General features: G+C 46.1%; 4 protein-coding genes and 1 pseudogene across 16 annotated transcripts in view; 4 read left to right on the forward strand and 1 right to left on the reverse strand.

Moving 5' to 3' along the window:
* The first annotated feature begins 605 nt into the window (after positions 1–605).
* On the forward strand, positions 606–2462 carry Cyp40 (Cyclophilin 40). Of its 2 annotated transcripts, XM_020961169.2 has the most exons (5): positions 606–782; positions 858–984; positions 1083–1327; positions 1405–1725; positions 1787–2462. In XM_020961169.2, exons 2-5 carry the CDS (start codon positions 903–905, stop codon positions 2288–2290), a joined length of 1152 nt encoding a protein of 383 aa, XP_020816828.1. In that variant the 5' UTR covers positions 606–782; positions 858–902; the 3' UTR covers positions 2291–2462. The 2 variants fall into 2 exon arrangements, with proteins under 2 accessions (XP_020816828.1, XP_086689440.1); XM_086833314.1 differs by having other exon boundaries at positions 729–984.
* A 27-nt stretch (positions 2463–2489) lies between these two features.
* Positions 2490–16303, reverse strand: part of fry (microtubule binding protein furry) — a 59126-nt gene continuing 45312 nt past the window's right edge. For 3 of the 11 annotated variants that reach the window (XM_020961158.2, XM_020961151.2, XM_020961153.2), the window contains 15 exons: positions 16070–16189; positions 15431–15564; positions 15264–15362; positions 15055–15189; positions 14810–14981; positions 14638–14743; positions 14241–14576; positions 6993–8616; positions 6426–6932; positions 5462–6091; positions 5170–5199; positions 3638–4597; positions 3332–3580; positions 2912–3278; positions 2490–2845 (listed from right to left, as the gene is read on the reverse strand). In XM_020961158.2, coding sequence (XP_020816817.2) covers positions 2658–2845; positions 2912–3278; positions 3332–3580; positions 3638–4597; positions 5170–5199; positions 5462–6091; positions 6426–6932; positions 6993–8616; positions 14241–14576; positions 14638–14743; positions 14810–14981; positions 15055–15189; positions 15264–15362; positions 15431–15564; positions 16070–16189 — 5657 coding nt within the window. In that variant the 3' untranslated portion in view covers positions 2490–2657. Of the gene's footprint in view, positions 2846–2911; positions 3279–3331; positions 3581–3637; positions 4598–4698; positions 4747–5169; positions 5200–5461; positions 6092–6425; positions 6933–6992; positions 8617–14240; positions 14577–14637; positions 14744–14809; positions 14982–15054; positions 15190–15263; positions 15363–15430; positions 15973–16069; positions 16190–16303 lie in introns of those variants that run through there. The other 8 variants (XM_020961159.2, XM_020961155.2, XM_020961160.2 and 5 more) reach the window with 6 other exon arrangements.
* LOC110190576 (serine protease 1) lies at positions 9104–9999 on the forward strand. Its single transcript, XM_020961164.2, has one exon. The coding sequence runs from the start codon at positions 9104–9106 to the stop codon at positions 9893–9895; it is 792 nt and encodes a 263-aa protein (XP_020816823.1). The 3' UTR covers positions 9896–9999.
* LOC110190575 (serine protease 1) lies at positions 10372–11227 on the forward strand. The gene has a single exon (XM_020961163.2). The coding sequence runs from the start codon at positions 10372–10374 to the stop codon at positions 11173–11175; it is 804 nt and encodes a 267-aa protein (XP_020816822.1). The 3' UTR covers positions 11176–11227.
* LOC110190574 (serine protease 1 pseudogene) lies at positions 12727–14087 on the forward strand (annotated as a pseudogene). The gene has a single exon (XR_015271830.1). The product of XR_015271830.1 is annotated as a serine protease 1 pseudogene (transcript).

Consider the following 16303-nt stretch of genomic DNA (forward strand, 5'->3'; position numbering starts at 1 on the left):
TTAATCCACATATAAATATAATAAACAAGTTTCTAAAATTACAAATTTTTTTGACATACAAAAGTTCATTTATTAACCAATTAGAATTATTAAAGGCGGTCATTGTCTTTACTCTGAAATAAGACAACTTTTTTAATGTTTTATAAAGACAAATTACGTTTAACGCCAGAAAAAAAAGTGTTAAAGACTTTAAAAATTTGTATACTTCATCCTATACTTTCAATATTTTATTGCAGAAATATATTTTTAAATCAACGCCAGACGCTGATAAACATTAAAATTATTTAAAACGTTCTTATGATTCCATTCGGATTCAATACTGTTTATGTATCTATATAATTATACAAAAAAAATGTAAAAAACTTTGTTATTTTAGTTAATCCTACAATAAATTAATTACATCTTCAACTTCGGACAAAAGTGAACAAACTTATTTCCGTTATTTACCATTTTAAAATGTAAGAAATTCATACATTTGCACATTAGCGCCGCTATTGGCATGTGTTTACTTTTTAAACTAGTTTCGGAGCACTGAAATTGCTCTAGCTAGAAAAAATCTAAATTTTGAGAGAACAAAAATAGCTAATAAGATTGTATTTATAATTATATTAAGCAAAACTTTTGAAAAATATCAATATAGAGACTTAATAAAATAACAATTTAATAGATTTAAATTTAAATTAGATGCACTAATGGGCAGGAACGACATCACGGCTGAAGTGTTACCTTGGGGATTTTACTCACTTACGCCAACGGTCATACTGCAGAAATAAAGGCAATTGGTAAACAAATTCTGGTCCGATTTGGAAAAATAAAACGGCTAATAAAAAATGAACGTTTCCGTCCACTCACTGTAGTTGGCGGGCAGTGAAAAGTCATAGGCCCGCCCGGCAAGGCCAACAATGGATCAACGCAAGCTGCTGAGCCCGGTGAAGGCGACAAATCCCATTGTCTACCTGGATATCGACATTGGAAAGGAGGACGGTGAGTGGTTAAATCTCCGCCTTATGGCTGGAGACTCAGCATCGTTATACCAACTGCTGATTGGGTGTCACTTCCATCTTTGTCGTCTCTCTTCACAGCGGGACGCATGATAATTGAACTGCGCAAGGATGTTGTGCCGAAGACAGCGGAAAATTTCCGCGCCCTGTGCACGGGCGAGTGCGGCGTGGGCCAGATGGGGCGGCCGCTTCACTACAAGGGCAACCGCTTCCATAGAATCAAGCGGGTGTTCGCCGTCCAGAGCGGGGATGTTGTCCGAAACGATGGCACCAGCGGCGAGAGCATTTACGGTCCAGTTTTTGAGGACGAGAATTTTGAGCTTACGGTTTGTAGAAATCATATGATTTATTAATTAAATTAGACCCGTGATGTAACAGTGAGAGAAACCTTTATCCCGCACAGCACAACGAGGAGGGCGCAGTCAGCATGGCCAACTACGGCAAGCCCAACTCCAATAACTCACAGTTCTTTATCACGGCCGTGGGATGTGAAAATCTGAATGGAATCAATGTAGTTGTGGGTCGTGTGCTGCGCGGCCTGGCAATCGTAGCCGAAATGGAACAAAACTGCAACGATGACGGCGATCCCACTGCGGAGATCGTGATACGAGACTGCGGAGAACTAGTACCAGGAGAGGACTGGGGTCTCGAGTGCAGTGACGAGACCGCAGACAAGCTGCCACCCTACCCGCAAGACTGGACTCGAAAGTTTGACAAGTTTACTGTGAGTCAGGAACATTTTCAGGGTAATTGTAGACTTTGTTATTGACCTACTTCCATTGCAGTCGGATGCGGCAGTGGAGCTGCTTACGGGCATTCGCCAATCGGGCAATCACTTCTATCAGCTCGGCCGCTATCATGAGGCCCGTGCCAAGTACCGCAAGGCGAACCGCTACTATCAATACCTGAGCAAACAGTTTGGCTGGCAGCAGCTGAACCACTTCAAAAAGCACCTAGTCGACGAGGATCTGCTCAAGATCGATGCTTTCTCGGTGGTGAACAACATTAACGCCGCGGCCGTGGACCTGAAGCTGGGCAACTATTTGAGCGCCAAATACGATTGCTCCGAGGCCATTCGCCTGGATCCCAACTGTAGCAAAGCGTTCTATCGGCGCGGTCAGGCACAGCGAGCGCTGCGAAATTACGAGGAGGCCATCAACGATCTGAAGAAGGCGCACAACCTCCTGCCGGAGAACAAGCAGATCCTCAACGAACTGAACAGCACCAAGCAGCTACTGGCCCAGTACAATCGTCAGCAACGAAATGCGCTCAAGAACCTATTCGCCTAGCTCTGGTAGCTGGTGGGTCGGTTTAAATCGTTCTTAGTTTAACTCTGGTCCGATGGATGGCTTGTTTTAAATGTAAATACTTAATAATTAATAAATGTTTTGTTTTTAACCAACAGTCAGTGGTTTTTGCCACCACAAATAAAATAAATGTGCCACTCTTTCGATTACAAAAGGGAAACGTCTCTTAAAGCGAATTAGGTTACTATTTTTCATTGATAAATATATATTTTTGCATAATTACTCACATTTGTTCGCACACACATAGTTAATAATGATCGCTTACGTACACGGTAGTGTCTAGGATTTAAGCATCTTACTTGCTAGCGGATTACATATAAAAGGGTGCCTTAGCCTAAGCACTTAAATCCTATAGATTTGTCACAATATCCTGTTCGCTGCGATGATGAACGTGACCCGTGGCGCTGCCCGCCGAATAGCTCTTCATGCTGATCTCCATGTTGGTCAGGGCGCTGGACACGTGATATAGGTTCTCCGAGAGAATGGCATAGATCTCAAACAACTCAGAGTCCGATTTGGAAGCAATAAAGGCTTCTGCTGATGGAGAAGAAGAAATAGAGAAATTTCAAGTCAGGAGGCCATCCTATGAATGCTAAGACTCACCTGTGCGATCCTTCATGATTCCATGAGCATATGCATTGAGTATCACCGTCATCTCGTCCCACTTATGGCGATTGTCCAGGCTGCTGTAGCTAAATATGGTCAGATTCTGATCACCCGCGGCATTCAGTGTCGACACCCGTCTATACTGACGCACATGAGCAATGGCGCTGGGCCATCGCTGCAGGTCGATATGCTCATTCAGGGCTGCCTCGAATTCCTCCTGACTCATGGGCAAGCCGGGCGAGGGTGTGGGCGTGTGTTCACCCTCCGTCGAGGTCGAGGACTCCAGGCAATCCAGTTCGGCCTCGCTGGTGTAACGCACCAAGGCATCGCGAACCAGGGCATAGAGATTGGATATGTCATTCATCTGCAACAAAGTGAGATTAGGATATGGAATCCAAGAGGAACTCATTCACTCACGTCTTCGTTGATACGGAAATGATTCACCACGTTCGAGGATATCTTGTGATTGGACTCGATGAGCAGCAGCAGCTGGAACATCAGCTTGTACAGAGAGCGACCCAAGTCGAGAACCACCTCGGTGGAGGCTGGGTCGAAAGGCATGTAGGCAATGCTGGACGAGGAGGTGGGCAGCTCCAGGCCCGAGGCAGCCACGTCCGCCTCGTTGAAGAGTGACAGCTTGCAGCTGGTCTTTACTGCGTCCAAGCACTGAAAAATCAGCAAATTAATTAACCTACTTCTAAAATCTCTAGTTTTACAACTCACATCCAAAACTTGATCCTTGCGATCAAAGAAGGTCTCCAAATGCTCCTGCACCTCCAGCACATTGAAGCGCAGCGTCTCGAAAAGCTTGGGCGTGGTAGCTTGCAGCTCGCTGCACCATACCTGCGGTGGATCCGCCCGTGAGCTGAGGAGATCCGTAAAGAGAGAGATCCGATTGCCAAGCTGTGACCCGATGCCGGTAAAGAACTTCTTCGCCTCCTTGGAAATGCTGATGGTCTTAAAGGTCAGCTCCCTAATCAGGCGGTACAGCTGCTGCAGTAACTCCGAGGTGTGAGCCGAGGGCTGGTTGACCAACATGGCCTGCAGCTGACGGCGCCAGTTCTCCTCGGCCTCGTCCCGGATGGCGGCACCAAAGCGAATGATGCCGGGCAGATGCGGCGACGCATTGCACGGTGTAATGTCGCCCAAGTCACCTGCACTGGATCCACTGGTATCACTCCTGGAGACCGAGTTGCGACGCCGTCGTTCCCGCAAACTCAGCGAAGTGGGTGGCACCACGCTGTAGCCGGACTTCAGGAACGACTGACGATGGTCCTCATCTAAGGGTGACTCAGACTCCGCCTCCTCATCGGAGGAATCGTCGGCAGTCTGTCGTTTGCGCTTACTCAAAATGGGCGTCTTATCACTGAAGCTGTCCTCTAAAGCGGACGAATGCCCACCCTTGATGGAGCCACCGATGCCACTGCCGCAGTTCAAACGATCCTCATCGCCCTCGAAGAGCTGATGGCGACGCACGCCCCAATTGAAGTTATCCGTGGACTCGCCGGCAATACTGTCTTCGTATTCCAAGAAGTCAAAGTCCTTGAAGACGGTGAAGTCAGGCTGCCCGTCGTCGCGTCTCGAACCGCTGCTCAGATCGCCCTGAGGACCCGATGTTTCTTCCGTGGAAGAGGCGGCCGACGATTGGCGCTCCATCAAGTCCGAGGACTGGCTGAAGATGACCTAAAGGTTCACAGGATACACATTAGTGAGCGATTCATTAAATAGTTTCAATAACACTCAGATGATTAATATAGAGAAAGAGTAATAGAGATAAAGCTTACGCTTTGTCTGGTCGCAATCGATCCGGTTAGTAGTGACGTGCTCAACGACTAAATGTGTTTGTTTTTCGTTTTTTTTTTGTTTTAAGGATAAAGAGTATAAACACAAACAGAAAAGTACAGTTGTAACAAAACACATGCGCAAAATGCAAACGGAACAAAGGAATTAGATAGCAAAATGGCGACTAAAATGGATGTAATGGAACACAGGACAAACAAACAGAACAGAAAAATAAATCAAAAATGCTTTCGTAAAAAAAGAACTTTATGTTAACACAAAAACTAATCATATATAGTATTTCTCAATAGTTAATATTATGTTGTGAAAACATTCGTTTGGTGTGTTTTTCTTTTATAATCAAGTTCAAAATGAGGAAAAATCTCTTTTGGAAAAGCTACTACGACATGCGAGAGAACCTTAAGATCACACAAAAGCAAAACTAGAGACGCGGCACATAGAAACGTGTCCTTTACCTTGGAGCAAATTGAGTTTATGAAATCGTCCTAGATATGTTTCGATTTTGGTATCGGATTCGGATTCGGATTGGTTAATGATGATAATGCGTGTTAGTTTTTTTTGTTTTGGTATTGGATTTGATATTGGTATTTGGTTTTGGTATTGTTTACATGAAAGAAAAAGAGTTAGAGGTAAATAATTGCAAATGCATGAGAAGAAGAGGGGAGGAGCTCTAGGGGAGCCTAAGGCATGCACCTGGCTATGTACAAGCGGCCGGCGTGAAGGATCCTCCTCCTCTGAATCACTTACCGAGGGCGATTTGGGCAGGCCAACGCGCTGCCCGCAGGTGGTCAGTAGATTCACCAGGCACTCACGCACACGACACTGCGACATCCAGGGTCGCTTCCATCCGCTAAGCGGCACCGTGTCCGCCGGCGACAAACTGGCACTCCTTCGTGGAGAATTCGGAGTTCCCACCACACTGTTTCCGGCTCCGATGGCATGCTGCTGCTGGTGCTGGGCAGCTGCAGCTGCGGCTGCAATGGCCGCCACATTGGAGTGTGCCCGCTGCTGCTGTAGCTGGGCATTCGCTTGCTGCTGAGCCACGCTACTGGGGGCCACCGTCACCGTGGTTGCATTCGTCAGTGTGGAGTTCAGCGAGGAGCTGCCTGTGGTGGAGGTGGCGCCGGTGGTCACCGGTTCCTCGGTCTTCAGCAGGATGCGACGACCAATCAGAGGTGTTTGCGAGACATCGAAAGTGAACTCCATGGTGCGACCGGCCAGTTCCTTTTTACAGAACATATCCGAGTCCGGATATGCGCCATAGAAGGAGAACGATAAGCCGGCGCTACCGCCATCGCTGGGCGGCACCACCTGCAGCGATGAGCTGCGCGTCACAATCAGCTTGAGGATCTTGAGAGAATCCTTCCAGTTTACAGTCTAGAGGGGAAAGAGAGGAAAGGGATTAAACAGCTAATCACAGAGAAAGAAAATATAAATGATTAGATGCGTGACGCCCATTTCCCATTTCTGTCACCACTAACTTTGCACTAATTTCAGCCCCTCAAAGATTTCTTTTATGACTGATAATTATAATCAAAAAGGGGGACACGAGCCACTCAGATTAGATTGCAATCTAACAACACAAATTAACTAAAGCCAAAGAAGTTATCACAATAAACCAAAGATTATTGTTTTTTAAAGTTCGATTAACAGATTTATGATCAAGAAATCGGAACTAATATAATAGGATATGGAAATATGTTCAACTTACATCCAAGTACTTTCCAATGGCCCTCAGCAAATCCGCATTGATGGTCTGAGCCTGTGGAGCCGACAGATCCACGTAATGCAGCATGCAGTGGATCACATTCAACACAGGAACCTGGACCTGCTGCGGACCCTTCTCCAAGACCTCGATGAGGAACGCCACCATATGAAGACCCATGTGGGCGTAGGTGTCATGGAGATACTTGACCACACACTTTGTCCACTGGAAGGACTCCTTGCAGAATGTCTTTCGGCTGTATAAAGTCATTACAGTTCCCAAATTCTCCAGCTTCGCACCCAGCTCGGTGGACACCTGAGCAATATTCTCTGCACTGCGAATGCAGATCTCATTGGCGTCCTCATAGTGCAGCAGCATGTAGGGCAGCAGGGCAATGACGTTCATGGGGAAGGCACAGCTCTGGGTGGGATCACAGACGGGCAAAGTCAGCAGCGGGGCGAACTGGGAGAGCAGGGTGATGGTGGGCTCGTAGGTGGCACTGTGGGTACAGCCCTGTATATATATAAAAAGGATTATAATCTTAACCAAAACTTTTATTGATGGAATACCAACCTTCAGGAGAAGTGCATGCACTCCTGGGTATGCAGTCCACTTGAGCTGCTGCTGCAGCTTCTCCACCTTGTCCCTGGCATCCGGTCGATCCAGTGGCAAGCGGTGCAGCACCCTGGTCAGCAGGCGCAGTGCCAACATAAACTCGTGTTCGTAGTCCGATTCCAGCAGGGAGACGGAAAGCCAGAAGAGCTGTGCCAGTATGGTCATCTTGTCGTCCTGCGTAGCCGTGTCGCCCAGCATCTTGAGGCTCTGGGCACTGCGGGAACGGGACAGTGCTGATCCGGCACCAACGCCACCGCCACCCACACCAAACTTGCAGACGACACTGCGCTCTAGATCGATACCGGAGGATCGATTGCGCAGTTCCACCTGTTTGTCACAGGGCGAGTTGTTCGCCTTCCTACCACAATATGACACCGAGTAGCTGGTGCTCCGTCCATGACTGGGAATGGAGTAGTTCGACGATTGTGGGGTCATGCCGGATGGCGATTTCTTCCCAGGCAGAATGGAATTGGGTCCGCCATCCTTGTTGTTTAAATTCGGCGTGCTTTTAAAGATGTCCTTCATCACATCCAGGGGACGGAAGTCCGAGTCCAAGCTGTCAACGGCAGCCTCCAAGGTGAGCAGCAGCTCCGTGACATATCCCTGCATATCCTCGCCCTGCTCGGCCACGGTTTCCACCAGTCGCGAGAGTATATCCGACAGCATCCTCGAGTTAATGGGCACGTTGAGGGCGCGGAAGATCTGCAGGCAGCGACCGGCGTAGTGACGCGACGAGCATGACAGCCCCAACTGGAGGGCAGTCTGGGCCCAGCGCTCGGCGATGCGAGCCTGTGGATAGCTATCCGCAAACACCTTGACCATGTGCTTGAGGAAGCAGCTTAACTGCTCCGCCGACTTCACCGCCCACACTTTCGCCGTGATATCCTCGTAGTTCCACAGCGGTTGGCACGTGTCCTGGGCGAGGAACTTCAGCAGGCTCTTGATCACATGAGCGATGGGCATACTAGGACCGGGCTGCGGAGGAGCATGTTCATCGGGATGGATTAGCGGCACTTCCGAGTTCTCAGAGTTATTTGGATTTATTTGCAGGGCTGCCGGCGTTGCTGTCAATCCTGGTGGCGTCGTCGTATTCTGTCCACTCTGTGCACCTGTAGCTCCCTGCTGCTGGTTCTGTGGCGTTTGTGGCAAATTCTGCTGGTTAGAGCCCGCACCCGGACCCACTCCTGAGTGGGCTGCTATGATCGTGGAGCTGGAAAGATTGTGCTGCAGGGCATAAGCTGCCGCCTGCGGACTCACATGGAGCAGATAGCTATCAAACTGCTGGTGCAGCTCCGTGAAATTGTTGTCGATCACCGGTAGAGCTGGCACAGTCAGTCCCAGGTCCAGTTTGCTGGTCTCGCTGTTCAGCAGGATGCGGGCCACCGTCAGGTGATCGTTGTGCTCCGCCAGCACTATCAGTAGGTTGACGCACAGTTGCTTGCAGTGCTCCCTCACAATGATCCTGGTGTGGTCCAGTCCCAGGAACAATATGTGCAGCATCAGTGGTAGGTGAAGAGTCCAATCGATTCCCGGAATACCATCCACCACAATATCGGTGAGCAACATCACGGCCACATTGCATCTAGAAGGACATATTTGTATTAATATTCATGAATCATGAATTTTATCAATGAAAACAAGTCTAAGCTAATGACGCCAATAACTCTCTAAAGTTTGAAAACAATTGAATTCTAGAGGGATGGAGGTTTAAAGTCCCATTTCCCGGGACGATTGAGCTCTCGTTCGACGTTATTTCACTGAGTCTCAGCTTCTGACCAGAGGACACTTTTTGTTAAATTAGCTTTGGGATTTTGCTAATGCTTTGTACATCATGGAAAACTTTTAAATAAAATTAAAATGTACACCACGCTTTAAATATATCTTACTTCTTATTATTTATCTTGCAAATCCCTGCACAAATGTCTTAACTAATGACGGAACCCATTAGGTGTTTTCCGGAGTTTTTAAACTAATTACGTTCAGATGAAATATAGGGCCTTAATGGGGAAACCTTTTTGGGTATAAAACTGGGAAGACGGAGAGTTGGAGACCCAAGTTTCAGCACGACCATGAAACTGGTTTTGTTGGTTCTGTTTCTGGCCGCAGCCAGCGCCCATCGGAATAGGAATCGCACTCGTGTTCCTAAGGACGATGCTCTCAAGGACATCATCGTGAACGGTTACAATGCCTACGAGGGCAAGGCTCCCTACATCGTGGGCCTGCTGCTTCGCACCGATGGCAGCAATGGAGCCGCTGTCGGTGGTGGCAGCATCATCGCCAACACCTGGGTCCTGACCGCCGCCCATTGCCTGACCACCGACTCCGTGGACATTAACTACGGCTCAAACAGGGCTTGGGATGGCCAGTACAAGCACAATGTGAGGAAGGAAAACTTCTTCCGACATCCGGGATACCCCAACACCGCAGGCCACGATATTGGCCTGATCCGAACTCCTCACGTGGACTTCAACAACCTGGTCAATAAGGTGGCCCTGCCCAAGTTTAACCAGAAGAGTCTGCGCTTCGAGAACTGGTGGTGCGTGGCCTGTGGTTGGGGAGGAACGTCCAATGGAAATCTGGCCAATTGGCTGCAGTGCATGGACGTGCAGGTGATTAGCAACAATGAATGTGCACGCTCTTACGGAAGTGTGGCCAGCACCGACATGTGCACCCGCCAAACCGACGGCAAGTCCGTGTGCGGTGGAGACTCTGGTGGCCCTCTGGTCACACACGACAATCCCATGCAGATTGGAGTAATCACCTTTGCCTCCGTGGGCTGCAAGAGTGGACCATCTGGCTATACCCGAGTCACCGATCACTTGGACTGGATCCGGGAGAAGTCCGGTATCGCCTATTACTAATTGTATGAAACGACCTTGGCTATATGAAACCCAATATACATATATCTAATCTGCACATATTTCTAATGCACATGTGTAAATATATTTCTGAAATGAGCTGCAAATATTTGGGTTTTCATGGGATAAAATAAGAGAAATGTAAAGATTTAAGGAATATTCAATAAAAATTAAAAACTATGCATCCGTAAAGATGTGAAAAAGTATAATAAAACAAAAGACTTTATCAAGAGCACGTACCGAGAGATCCCACATTATTTATGATTGGTATTTAAAATATAAATAACTGTTGAAGATTTCCATATTTAGCTAAATTTGAATGAGCTTGACAAGGAAAGCTCTTGCCCACTTTTAAAACATTTTAAATCTAAGGAGACTAATACTTGGTTTCAAGTGTCTGCGATAAACCTTATCGATCGAGTAGACATCTATATAAAAGAGGGTCAGCTACTTTCGAAGTGCTAAGTTTCCTTCCAGACATGAAACTGTTTCTGCTAACTCTCTCCGTGGCCTGCGCCCTGGTGGCTGCCACTCCGGCCAACCGTACCTCCCTGCTGCCCCAGGTGACCATCTCTGAGACCCCGGAGGGTCGCATTGTCCTGGGATACCCTGCTCCCGAAGGCAAGGCTCCCTACATTGTCGGTCTCCTGATCCGCACCGATGGAAGCAATGGAGCCGCCGTTGGAGCTGGTACCATCATCGCCAACAACTGGGTTCTGACTGCTGCTCACTGCCTGACCACCGACTCCGTGGACATCCACTACGGCTCCAACTGGGGCTGGAACGGAGCCTTCTCCCACAATGTGCGCCGCGACAACTTCATCAGCCACCCCGACTGGCCCAACCAGGCTGGCCGTGACATCGGTCTGATCCGCACTCCCCACGTGGACTTCAACAACCTGGTCAACAAGGTGGCCCTGCCCAGCTTCAACGAGCAGAACGAGCGCTTCCAGGACACCTGGTGCGTTGCCTGCGGATGGGGTGGCATGGACAACGGCGACCTGGCCGACTGGCTGCAGTGCATGGACGTGCAGATTATAAGCAACAGCGAGTGCGAGAGGTCCTACGGATCTGTGGCCAGCACTGACATGTGCACCCGCATGTCCGATGGAAAGTCCTCCTGCGGCGGAGATTCTGGTGGCCCCCTGGTTACACACGACAATGCCCGTCTGGTCGGAGTGATCACCTTCGGTTCCGTGGGTTGCCACAATGGTCCCTCGGGATACACCCGCGTCACCGACTTCTTGGGATGGATCCGTGACCATACTGGCATCTCCTACTAAGACTTCTTGGAATGTCATAGAGTAATGAATAAAATCTTTTGAAAAGGCAAAATGATATTTGTTTTATGAAGGGGAAAAAACCGAATCACATAACGTTAAGTTGAGGTAGGGATAAGAATTTTCCTTTCATTAAAAGCTTTTTTAAAATATGGTTTCAGCCCTAAAGATTTTGTTGTAAAGGAATACCTAAGAGTCAAAAGATTAACATACATTTATTAAATTACATCTTCAGTAATACGAAAGTTTGATGGTTATAAACAGTGAATGTAAGGATATTTACAACCCGAAATCCGGACAAATGCTTATATGTTATTTATGATTTCTTTGCTATATTCGTCTTTAAATTTCCTCTTCATACAAAAAAATATGTTTAAAATGCCGGATGAGGAAGGAAACGCTACATATCCAAACACAGATTATTCACCTTAGGTTTTATCAAAATACACTAGTACATTTCAAAATAACTAGTGTAAAACTGTTTCGTTTCTTTAAGATATAAATTATTCGTAACTAGAATTTATTATAATTAAATAATATTAAAAACAATGGAATAGGGGGTAAATCTGCTAAATAGCTCAGCTGTCTTCATTAATCGTAAAGAATTATATTTGCTTTGGACTTGTTGCTTTAAAAAATAAACACTTATTAAGTTTCTGTAGAAAAGCCACTGACGTTATTGACAATAACACAAAAACAAGAATAAAAACTAACTTCGCTAATAAATAATAGAATCAAGTCGGAAATCAATTATATTTAAGCTTAAAGTAAATAATTTATATTACAAATTTTCCTATAAATCAAAGTTTAACAAACTCTTAACTATGCAAAAAAAAATAAAACATGTATTTGAATTCAGAAAACGTCCGTATGTTAATTTTTATCAGGTTAATAAATCTGCATACTAAATATTAAGTTAAAAAAATAAATAAAATTATTGTCAATTGTTGAAAATGTACCCCTTATAAAATTTTGAAAAAAAAATTTGAAAATTTATTTTTTGACCGAATTTGGCCAGATAGATTCAGCTGTTGATGCTAATCAAAAATATATATACTTTATGGGGTCGAAAATGACTCCTTTCAAGTTTTAGAAGCTACTAACTAAAATTATAATCCCCTGAAAGGGTATTATGATATCAGAAATATATGTCAAGGCTCTAATTCTAAAATTCTAATATCTTTATCTCTCTTCCTTCATGCTCTTGAAAGTAAGCATTATATTTTTTTGTGAAATGCTTGCAAAAATACATATTTAATTAAATAAAGTATTAGACCTGAAGTGGTTGATAATGTAAACAAAACAATGATAATTGTAACCAACCGCAAAGATATACTGGCATATTGCCATTATTTATATAAAAAGGTTAAAGTAACCGTTTTAGTTATTAATGAATTATATAAAATGTATTTACTTTGTTATACCCCAATATTATTATACATTTACTTAAATTGAATTCAAAGTAAAGCTTGGTTGGACATCGAAATTTAGAATTCAGAGACAGAGAATTAAAAACTGACAACTAAAAGCGCTCATAAACCACACACATGCTAGGTTTAACTTTATTGTAATAAATGTCTGCTTTCTCAGATGAATTTAATCAAAATAAAGAAAATTAATCTTAATATATGACATGTTTTTCTTATATGTTTTGGTTGCTACCATCTTGGCTAGCCAACTTTTACCATATCACTTCAGTGAGCTGACATTAGTCATATCAGCACCGAATTTATTGATTAGTTAGTTGCCTCTCCCTTATCGGCACTCCAATCCTAAGGGGTACGAGAGATTTATGAGTCTCTACGCCTACAGTATATTTTGCATTTCCGACTAGGAGCGATAGCTCCCGAAGTGAAGTGCCAAAATCCCCCCTGAGATGCTAATTCAACAACAAGTGCTTCCAAAGGCGGCTTGTGAATGGGTGCGATAGTAAACAGAGCGATGCCTTATCAATCCTTATCGGCTCAGAATTCGTATAAAAGCGGACGGGCATTGACCAGAAAGTTAAGTTTCTTCCCAGTCATGAAACTGTTTCTGCTAACTCTCTCCGTGGCCTGCGCCCTGGTGGCTGCCACTCCGGCCAACCGTACCTCCCTGCTGCCCCAGGTGACCATCTCTGAGACTCCGGAGGGTCGCATTGTCCTGGGATACCCTGCTCCCGAGGGCAAGGCTCCCTACATTGTCGGTCTGCTGATCCGCACCGATGGCAGCAACGGAGCCGCCGTCGGAGCTGGTACCATCATCGCCAACAACTGGGTTCTGACTGCTGCTCACTGCCTGACCACCGACTCCGTGGACATCCACTACGGCTCCAACTGGGGCTGGAACGGAGCCTTCTCCCACAATGTGCGCCGCGACAACTTCATCAGCCACCCCGACTGGCCCAACCAGGCTGGCCGTGACATCGGTCTGATCCGCACTCCCCACGTGGACTTCAACAACCTGGTCAACAAGGTGGCCCTGCCCAGCTTCAACGAGCAGAACGAGCGTTTCCAGGACACCTGGTGCGTTGCCTGCGGATGGGGTGGCATGGACAACGGAAACCTGGCCGACTGGCTGCAGTGCATCGATGTCCAGATCATCAGCAACAGCGAGTGCGAGAGGTCCTACGGATCGGTGGCCAGCACTGATATGTGCACCCGCCATAGCGACGGTCGCTCTGTCTGCGGAGGAGACTCCGGTGGCCCCCTGGTTACACACGACAATGCCCGTCTGGTTGGAGTGATCACCTTCGCCTCCGTGAGCTGCCACAACGGTCCCTCTGGTTACACCCGTGTCACCGACTACCTGGGATGGATCCGCGACCACACTGGCATCTCCTACTAAATTATTTGAGGAATAGTTCTTGGCTATGCAAAGGAAACCTTCTGCAAGGTCTAAACTATTTCATTAATAAAATCATTCGATAAACTGCACTATTTTGTGTGCTTATTTTGAATTGGTTAAACTTCAAGGACTTTAGAAGAATACAAGCCTTTCTCCTTTAACAAATATATAGATTGAACCAGGATAAAATCTCAAATTTACCCTCTTTAACACTCTCACAAGAACTTCAAATCAAAACTCACCTGTGGAATCCGCTGATGGGCAAACTAACATCCGGCAGAAATTCGGTGAGCGGAGCAAAGTAGCCGCCATATTCGGGCATGGGCAATGGATGCGGATGGGCATTGGGCGGGGCATCTGAAGCACCGCGCAGCTCCACATTCTCCTCCTGTCGTAGCTCCGGATCATTGATTAGAATATCCTCCGGTCGCGGCAATATGGAGGGACCTGAGGCAGCACGAATCTTGTCTGCCCCGCGAGGAGGACGGCTGCCACTTGATCCGGGAGTGACTGCAGCAGCGGCGGCAGCAGCAGCTGCTTGAGTATAGGCGCGAATGCCGCTGTCCGATTTACAGGTCCTAGTTTTAATATATATACATTAATAAATATAATATTAATATAAATATTATGAGAACTTGCCCGATTTTAATGGGATCCTCGCCGCTGTGTCGCTTGGTGTGTATGGTTCCCTTTTCCACGGCTAAATCCTGAATCCTTGAGTCATTAATGCCACCCACAGCTTGACCTATCAGCAAAATATATCAAAATTCAATATTATTCAGTGATTTTGGCTGTGCTTATCTTGACCCACCATCGGCACTGTGACTGGAGGCCTTCCGCATGCTGGTCAATCGATAAAACGGCGGCGTCTCTGTCCTCTCAATCAGACAATTGAGTGTCTCCACCGTCTGCAGCTCGGCCATGAGCTCATCCAGCAACCGATCCGGACAGCTGCGGGCCAGATAGAGTGCTACGCGCTTAGCCTGGATTAAGGGAGATTGCCAAAAATCGTTATTGCCACTCTGCGTTGGATATCCAATCAATCTCAAGACTTACGTATGGCAGCAACTCGGTGGGCGCCATGCCGCTCATAATGACCAGATACCGCAGGATGACCTTCAAGTTGTTGGGCCAGAACTGGCACAGCGTGCCCCATAGCTCCTCGATGTCGCGTGGATGGGCGTCCGAGAACTGCAGTGTACGGTAAAACAGTTAAGGATTACGGATTAAAGCGACTTCAGAGAGAATGGGGAATCCTCCATTACCTTGGCTGTGATGTAGAACAGATTGTTCAGAATCATTTCCGTTGCTTCCGTGGAACCAGTACCCTCCCGTCGTCCCCGTGTTCCCGAGTCCGGGAAATACTGCCGGAAAGGGAAAGGAGAAAAAGCGTAAACGAAGGTTTCAAATCCGGAAGCTAATGTACACTCACCATTATGTAGGATAGGGGCGTGGCCGGCGGCACACTTGTGGCCACCAGTTCCATGTTCTGGAGCCAGGGTAGGAGGCACTGCAGCAACAAGGCCCGTACATCCTCCCTAGCGCTCTGGAAGCGATGTGTAATTTCTGTGAACAAAGATTTTAAGAGAAATTTAATTAAAAACTGCAGAATATTCATTCATTTATATATTTCAATATTCAAACATTTGTGGGTAAAATAAAAGGTCTTCTTTGAATGATAAATTTAATTTATTAACAAAGAAATTAAAGGGAACAGAATTATAATGAATTCAACTTACAGTTTCAATTATATTTTGGAGTATTCATATACTTTTGGTTTCATTGAAAAGGCCTTTGTAATTAAATAAAGTGAATTCAATAACAAAAAACCTAATTTGTAAAGAAATGTAATCATTTCTGAAAACTTTTAAGTATTTTTAATGGGTTAATAAAAGATTTAAACGTTATTGATTATAAATGTTGAATTTTTCTTTTAGTAAATTTGTAAACCATTTAATTTTTGCAAAGGAAACCCCCAAATACTCAATAATTTATTGCAAACTGCTTTCCAGCTTTCGATTTATCTTTACTTGCACTTAGGATTTAAGATTATATCTCCTTGTTTACTCACCCGAAAAGATGGACATGGTTAGCTCGGGTCGGAGCTGCGCCAATTGCTTGGAGAGGAACCGCTGGGAGCGGCAATAGGCACTGCTCAGCAGGACATCCAGAGTGCCCACCTTGTCGTCCTCTGCAAAAAAATAGAAGAAATAAACGTAACTTAGATGGATCGTAAAAATTTACGCAATTGGCAAATAACCCAACTCAGCGTGGTCATGTCCATTCTTGGGCAAGTCCCAGAGGC

The sequence above is a fragment of the Drosophila serrata genome, unplaced genomic scaffold, assembly GCF_035046125.1.
Source record: "Drosophila serrata isolate PLE 108 unplaced genomic scaffold, ASM3504612v1 contig_272, whole genome shotgun sequence".
Lineage (NCBI taxonomy): Eukaryota > Metazoa > Arthropoda > Insecta > Diptera > Drosophilidae > Drosophila > Drosophila serrata.